Genomic DNA, 8,394 nt, shown 5'->3' with positions numbered 1-8,394 from the left:
ATTTAACTCGTTGGGTCGAAGCTTTCCCAGTGCCTAGTGTCAAAGCAACTGTTATTGCACGTCTTTTGATTGATGAAATTATTTCTAGACATGGGGCACCACGTGTGTTGCTCTCTGACAGGGGAACTAACTTTTTGTCTAAGGTCGTTGCAGAAGTTTGTAAAATATTTCAAATTCAAAAGGTCAGTACTTTTTTCAGGTCTCAGGTACCGTCTGTATATGAAAGGGAAGGGAGTAGTTGAAGTATATAAAAGGGTACGGAAATCTGTCTTTCTCTCCACCGTAAAAATACCTTCAAGGGCAAATACAAGTATTTATGGCTGTGAAAAAGTCGAGAAATATCCTGATTTTATGATTTTATGACATTCCATTTCTAGCAGTTAAAAGCTCTGCAACGTTCTAAACTATTGTAGGTATGTAAGAGGGGTACAGTACCATTTGTAAATAGAAGGTATTCGAAAGGGGTACCTTTTCAGTCAAAAATGGTATATAAAAGGGCAAGGGTAGGCCATTAACTTCAAAGCAAAGAAAAGTTGCCCCTTTCGAGTAGTCTGCTACACAGCCGTATTTAATGTCGTAACGCAACGCTCCTCTCCGCATGCGTGACGACACTAAAAACGACTTTGTATCGCCCAATGTAAGGGAATACGGATTCTGGGAAAATTTTGCCTGTGGAATCAGGATCCTGGGCCTTGAAATCCGGAATACAGCTCAAGGAATCCAGAATTCCTCGAACAAGTGCAATCCGGAATCCAAATTCCACTGACAAAGATCCGGAATCCAGCACCTGAAATCCGCAATTCCACGGCGTGGAACTGTCTTACGAAGCAGACCACTTTGCGAGGAGATTAGACTAGGTTATACTGCAATTAGTGTGTGGGGTATTAGATAAGCTCTACTGCGGACACCTTCATACCCGAGGGTGGGGGGGGACTCCTCATATGAAAGGGATGGGGATGCTCGTCGTCTCGCTTAGGGGTGTAATTTCGGATTTTGGTCTCATTTAGGGTGTTCTGGGGAAAACGCCATCATATCGTTAGCCGTGAAGGTCTCGTTTAGGGTTGCACACGAAAAAACATAAAAATATATATTTGATATGTATATTTTTAATTCGTTTTATTTACTCCATTCATATAATCCAAGTTTTCTCATTTGTCTGTGTTTAGGGGTTTAATTCAAAATTTCCGACGAGCATCCCCACCCCTTTCATATGCGGAGTCCCCCCCTGGCCTTCATAAAGGATGATAAGAGCTGTTAAGATATTGATCAACTCATTGACTACTTTCTTTCTACGACGAAGATTTTATTCTCTTGTACTCACATATTACAAATGAAATCACATCTAATCATCTCGCAAAAAAGTGCCTATTTATGTTCACTGTATGTTCCTCAAGAGGCTTGTTCCCTCTACCAGAATGATCAACACACACTGTACTTGTCATTTCTGTTAATTTATCCATTTTTGGAGCAAAAATCTAGTGATTGTCCATAGTTTCACTCGTCACATTAAAATCAATCGACTTTCACTGACATTTTAATAACATCTTGACCAAACCATTACGCATTATTACATGCAGTTAAAACTAAACCATTCGCTTTTACTGATTTAAACACAATTGAGCATTTCCTTTATTTACCGAAAATTATTTCTTTCTAGCTCTAAATGTTGTTCTAAGCTAATTTCGAGCGAAAACCGAAAGCCGAAAACTGTAAAGGAGACGCTCAAAATGAATACATCGATAGACGAGAAACAGGTATTAATACTAACTGAGTTTTGCGTTAACCCTGAACGTGTCATCACCAGAAATAAAACCGCTTTTCTGAATCCCGGTGTAAGCAAGGAGCTCCGCAATGTTCCCGGTTTACGGCGAAAAGCAGCGCAAGGAGGTGATAGAATATACATGCTGTAGTCTGAAATGTCATCCGTCTCTTCGTCCTATACCCCAACGGGCGGCAAGGCGAGAGAGACGTCTGAATTCCCAGCAGCGACGACTTACCTCGCGAAAGTCTGTGATATTACGGGGCGACATTACAACGCTAGAAATTCAGACGTCTCTCTCGCTTTGCCGCCCGTTTGGGGATAGTGCGAAGAGATGGATGACGTTTCAGACTATCCCCTGAGGGCAGCGAAGGCAGTAGGCTAGTTTCAAATTGTTCAAATTGATATTTGGCTCCGTGGCTGACTGACAGGGTATAAAACAAATGAAATTCGCATTAAGATTCAGAGAGCTAACTTTGAAAATTGGAAACTGACCTATTATATTCATATTAAAAACATGGATGAGAGATACGTGGAAAAGGGCCGTAATTTGTTTGTCTGGGGTTATCTAATGGTGGTTCGGTCAAACTCCCAAACCTGAATCCACCAGTAATCTTATAAACCTCGCTCCGTCATAATAGACTTTTAGAAACCATACTGGTTATGATGCTTAGCGGTACTTTTTTGCCTACACTTATAAAGAGTTTTCTACTTCACCCTCAAGGGGACACAAAACTAATTTATCCCTCCCCATGCCCACCCATTTGCCAGTCTTCCTGCATATGAATAATTACCCCTTAAGCGTATCAACAATGGTGAAAAAAGACTCCTCATTCACTCATACGTTTATCAACCACAGCGATCTATGAGCTTCCCGTTCCGATTAAATGCACTCCATGACCCTAGCCTAAAAAGAGTTTTCCGGGAACCACAACTAAGGAACGGCCAACATAACTGATAGTAAACACTAGCAGTCATCCTCAATGCTGTCAGGTCGTAAGACACAGTCGCACACCACTGTTTATAGGGGTGTACTTGTAAGGAGAGCTTAATAGGCAAACCAGCATTAACTAAAGTCCCATCTCCGGACACACCGGCCTTGATTACGTGAAGTATAGAGAGGTATCCTCGAATGCTAGCTGTGGCTTGGGCATAAGGCTTGATCTGAAGACGAAATCAAAAGTCATTAATTAAAGAAAAAAATCGTTGCCGGCGATTTTGACTTGGTCAAAAAATCAGAAAAGCAATGAAACGATCAAATGATTTTGATTATCGTTAACTTGACATCTCGACCGCCGATTTTGAGTTCACCTACTGAGCAGCCAAGAATACTCAACCTCGTTCCCAGGTTCTCTCAGGGACGGGTAGGAGAGAACCCTGGGAACGAGGTTGTAAAATACTCGGATGGAATCCCCTACTTGACTGGTAAAGTACAGTGTTCTAACGTTTGAGTACCTATCGCCGCAACAACCACCTAGTTTTGGGAGGATTCAGAGCAAAATTGGCTCTTGCTAAGTAGGTCATGAAATCTAGAAATGTGGTACACTGCTCTAAATCGGCCACAGTCGTGAAATGGTAGTGTGATCGGCCGTAATAGTATTTTTGTATTTCAAAACAAATTTTCAGTGAGAGGGATAAAGACCACTGTTAACTTTTCGCCTTTCTAACAATGGGGCCCACTAAGGTAAGAGTAGTCCAGTACTAGAAGATAAATAGCTTATTTACCTGCACATTAAGCTTAATGCTTGAAGGGCTCAGTGACACAGGATACGATACTGAATAACCGGCTTTAAAGCCCAGGCTGAAGGTTGCCCCAAGGTTGTAGGCCAGTACAGGAATGTTAATGTCCTGAGAAGAGAAAAAAATGCAAATGCGTTAAACACTTATTAATTCCCGTCTAGTAATAATGGGCTCCTATTGCAGTACGTAAAAACCCGCGACTAAGAACTTGCAGTTTCCCAAGTTGGCCTAAACAGGTTCTTACATAAATGGTATTAGCACAAATTTAGGCTACGTAGGTTCCTAAAAGGGTTCTTATTTTCTGAAGAAAAAAATACCTTAAAGCTAAGGGTATTTAGTGGTATATTCAGCTTATTCCTTATGAAAAATCTGCATATCAATACATTGCAGTTGGAGTGATAAGACACCTATGTCTCCAAAGACGATTCTGAATGACATGTTGACTTATCTTATTTGTCCAAGTGTGGATTTTTTTTGTATATATATTTAGAGGATAAACAGGTTCTTGTATACAGGGGGCCTAACTTGCAAATTTTAGCCTAATAGGCTTAAAAAACCGGGTTCTTAGTCGCGGGATTTTACTTTATTTGATTCAATTGAGTTCTTGGCTACTAATTTATAAAATAAATATTCTTGTTATATAAACTGCAGTGTTTTATAAGGATTTCTACCACCGAGAAATGTGGTATCTGAACACACGTAAAAATACGATATTTTTACATGTGAAGATATCGATAATTTCACTGACATCAGGTTTGTCTCTTAAATTGTACTTAAATTCGTTGGTGTATCATCGAAACGTCTTCGGGTCTTCCTCGAAAGTGCTCGGCAATCTTCGGAAATCTTCGGACATCTTCGGAAATTTTCGGAAATTTTCGGAAAATGTTCGGGAACGTTCGTCTGGTCTTCGGGACAATTTGAAAAATCTTCGGAAATCTTCGGAAGGTGGTCGGAAATCTTCGGAAAATCATCAAAAACGCCGTCATCAGTATGTTTATATAATAAACACACTCTCGTGTTCACATTCGATATCTCACTCGTTCGCTGCGCTCACTCGTTCGATATCGATGTGAACACTCGAAGATAAATTCCATATCTCCGCGCGACCATGTATTATTCTCTATCTCTCTATACTGGCTTTCTACTAAAACATTTTTTAATACCTGACAAGAAATGCTATTGTGTCAGCTACAATACCGAACGAAGGGTAGTTTACTTTTCTCTTCGTGGAAGACGGCAAGACTAATAACACCAGGGGCTAATGTAATTAAACTTTTACAAGTTTTCAGACACTAAAACATTGGCTACACTTTTAAATTACACTTAGTGTATAAAAATTATGGGACGAGACTGACTGTGGCAATTGTATATAGATCGGTCTCCCTTCTGAGTGGTCCGAGTAAAATCTTCCAAGCGAAAATTAATTACAGACTGGTGCAACATGTTTTCGAGGTGAATTAGCTGATTACTGACAAGCAATGGGCTTATAGACGGGGGTACTCCACGGTACTCTTACTAGGTCAGCTGACTGAGGTATGGAGACGGCAGCGTTGGGGCAGCGGCTTTTGTGGACTTTTAGAAATCCTTTAACAGTGTGTCACATCAAAAGAATTCTCTCTTGGTCACACGAGATCTTATTGCAAAAAATTGAAAGCGGCTTTCTTATCTGAGGAGGTTTGCTAGAATGGTTAAATATTTGAGAGGAAGAATGCAATTACTTTCAGTGTTACAACTGATCTGATCCAATACTTAGGAAACATTGGACTGTTATTGGAGCAATCTCTGATTGGTTATCTTAGTAACCTCGTTTTCAGGTAGATGAACACAAGGAAATGGAGAAATAGTTCACAGCGACCCGAAGACGAAATAATCGAATGACTGACTAAACTGAAAACTCAACGGAACAAATGCAAGAATACGCATAAAATATTGCTCGGTGGAGGTCAACTATCTGTAGCTCATGACGTATCAGCGACCATTATTCACTTCCACCCTGACAGTGAATGAAACAATAGAATTTTTATATTTTTATCCAGTGTATTTGTTTATCTTTTGTCTAGTATTGGACCACAGTCAGGAGAGCTTTTTTCTCTTTTAACCAGTGTAAAGAATCGTCTATTACATATCAAAATTCCTTCAGTTGCCAAAATTGTCTTTATAGTAATTCACGCGCGCACGACTAACCATCTTTGAGGATTCTGTATATACTGACTAAATGTTGAATGACGACTTAGTTAATACCGGCTCTTAATGAAAGTATACCAAAAAAGAGAACTTGCACTTACTATGGTTTTGCTAAAAGAATATGACCTACGAAAAGGTTGCTTCCTCTGCAATTGACGCCATTTATATTCCTCGTCAAATAATGTTGTGTCAGATCTTCCAATATGAAGAACGGCTGTCCCACGCACTTTGTTGTCTTCTTGTACCTTCAACCGTGCGGTGACCTTTACCATTATCCCGAGTACCTTCTTTTGAAACAGTGTGTCAGAGTAATCGAAATCTAAGTTCGTCGATCGTCGGGATCGTGTAAGAAGAGTGCTCGACGAGTTGTTTGAATCATACGTTTGGTTGACCAACGGATTCTCCGATGGTGTTAGGGTTAAATTAGAAACCGCACGGCCTGTTTGCACTTTTCGAGTTTCCTTAACAGAAAAAGTGCTCTTATACTTAGGAAGAGGGAGGCTCGCGAAAAGGTGGACTTTTATTCTTTCGGATTCCGCCTCTTCGAAGTATTTTGGTAATTCAATCATGGTAACCAGGCTTGTCATAGCTACTTTCAAAGATCTGACATCAGAACTGCTATTTCTATGAATTGGTTCCCCGAAATTCAGCTCCTCTGAAAAATACGCACGGCTCTCTGTGATCATTCCATTGCTCTTGTTAATGAACGCCGAATCAGAATATTTCAAATCGAAATCAATTTCGGAGGACAAGTTAACAAAATCTGCGCGGTCAAAATGATTCCTTATAAGAACTACGTTCTTGTCTGATGTGACTGCCTGTCGGTGCATTTTAACAGAACAAGGAAGCAAAGGAGATTCTTCATAATCGGGTGAATTCGAATCTGCCACTTTCTGTCCGTCAACATCTTCGTACAGGTTTCGTTGCACAGCTGGGAGTAGTTGCTCTAAGATGCTGTATACTTCACGGAGAAGATCGGGATGAATGTCTCGAGGCCCGAAAACTTCAAATGACTCGCTGGTTTTGTTTCTTGGGGGGCTTGTTGGCCTAAAATAAAAAATGAGTAACAAGTCAGCCAAGGAGAAAGCAAAGGAATGTGGGCGATGTTTGAAAAAAGGCGATTTGAAAATCAAAATCTATTTGAAAGGACAGTTGTCACTTTAGTTTGTTTCAGGCAGTTTTCTGGGCGATTCAACCCGGCGATCGTAGAAAATTCACGCTAGGAAAGAAATTCACTAGGAACGTACACTGAAGATTCCACGCTGTGAATTCCGGATTCCAGGAACTGGATCCCATTGTTTTTTAGTGGAATTTGGATCAGCCGCATTTCAATCCTTAGTGGGATTCCGGATTCCTTGAGCTGTATTCCAGATTCCAAAGCCCTGAATTCCCGATTTCACAAGCAAAAATTTCCTGGATACTGAAATCCGGAATCCCTTACACGAGACGAGGAGAATCACAGTTGTACCTACACCGTCAAGAGATGAAATTTCGGTAGTCTACATCCTAAAAGCCGACGAAGATTTCTTTTCACGTTTTATGGTGTTGTTATGAATAACAGTGAAAGAATGAGTCTGCGGGTAAAAAATTAGCTTTGAATAAAAATTTGATTTGGTAAGTTTCAACCACTTTTACCTTGAGGCAATCTGGAGTCGAACTAGAAAGTAGTCTGTCATTATGTTTTGCTCTTTCATGGCCGGATTTCCACCCAATAGGGACAACTTGAATTTCATTAGGAACCAGTACTCGTCAGAAGTCTTGTTGAGAACCCGGATGCCCACTATCGCACGGATTGTTACTGCGAAAAAGTACGAAGAAAAATGTCAAGAAGTATTACGCCTTTACTGCCAAAGTGATATCAGGATTATAAAAATTATCAAAACGTGCTATGTGCATGGCTAATAAATTCCTGGTTTATATGTTATTGAAGAATTAAGAAGAACTGCACCAAAAAAGACTTTCACTGAATATACTTCATTAACTTTGGAATAAGGTAGATATAAGCCAAGTATAAATGAAAAAGATTTACCCTTTTGTACATCGCTTCCTTGAAGCTGGATGTGTTGGTCCACTTGATACGTAAGCGTTTCGCCCTCATTCAGATCAACTTCTACCAAACGAGCTGACTTCTGTTTTGCGGTCAGCGAAAAATACACAGCCATAGACACCATTGCACCTAGCAGCAAAACTGCTGTAACAGCACCGCCAATAACGAGCTTAGACTTCCAACGAGGCCGCTTCGACACCAGACTCTTGGTATCGCTCAATTCCAATTCTTGTTTAAGGTCCATGACAAAAATTGACTGCCTATCGAGTGATTTTCACTCTAGCAAATGAGAGAATGAAGTGTTGAAGCATTGGTCACAAGGTTCCTTAAATACTCTGCTTGCTGAAAGGTGCTTTATCATTGCCTCTATTCTGCAAAACAGTCAGTTAAGTTCCAACCTGTTGCGCTGAAGCTACTTAGTTCAGTATTTTCAAAACCAAAAATAGACAGTCCAAACGTTGCAGCACCAAAACAACCAAAGTTCAAACGTCAGAATTCCTACTATGCTGAAGCTACTTCATTGTATTTTCAATGAAAAAATTCGTTAGGGACAGTGAATCCAAAAGTTGCGACAGTAACTAACAGCCCAAGCTCAAAAACTTACTAGAACTCAGAGTTTTCGGTAGCATTTGCAAATACCGGAGTCAGAGGTCCAGCTGGCGGA

General features: G+C 40.3%; 1 protein-coding gene across 1 annotated transcript; it reads right to left on the bottom strand.

Annotated features, from left to right (window-relative positions):
* Window positions 1-2,608: 2,608 nt before the first annotated feature.
* LOC140923560 (uncharacterized) lies at window positions 2,609-8,093 on the bottom strand. The gene is made up of 5 exons (XM_073373633.1): window positions 7,713-8,093; window positions 7,319-7,481; window positions 5,785-6,721; window positions 3,485-3,607; window positions 2,609-2,923 (listed from the first exon to the last, which is right to left on the bottom strand). Exons 1-5 carry the CDS (start codon window positions 7,972-7,974, stop codon window positions 2,609-2,611), a joined length of 1,800 nt encoding a protein of 599 aa, XP_073229734.1. The 5' UTR covers window positions 7,975-8,093.
* Between the last annotated feature and the right edge of the window lie 301 nt (window positions 8,094-8,394).

Source organism: Porites lutea, chromosome 13, assembly GCF_958299795.1.
Source record: "Porites lutea chromosome 13, jaPorLute2.1, whole genome shotgun sequence".
NCBI classification, from domain to species: Eukaryota; Metazoa; Cnidaria; class Anthozoa; order Scleractinia; family Poritidae; genus Porites; species Porites lutea.
This window is presented reverse-complemented; position numbering and strand designations above follow the sequence as displayed.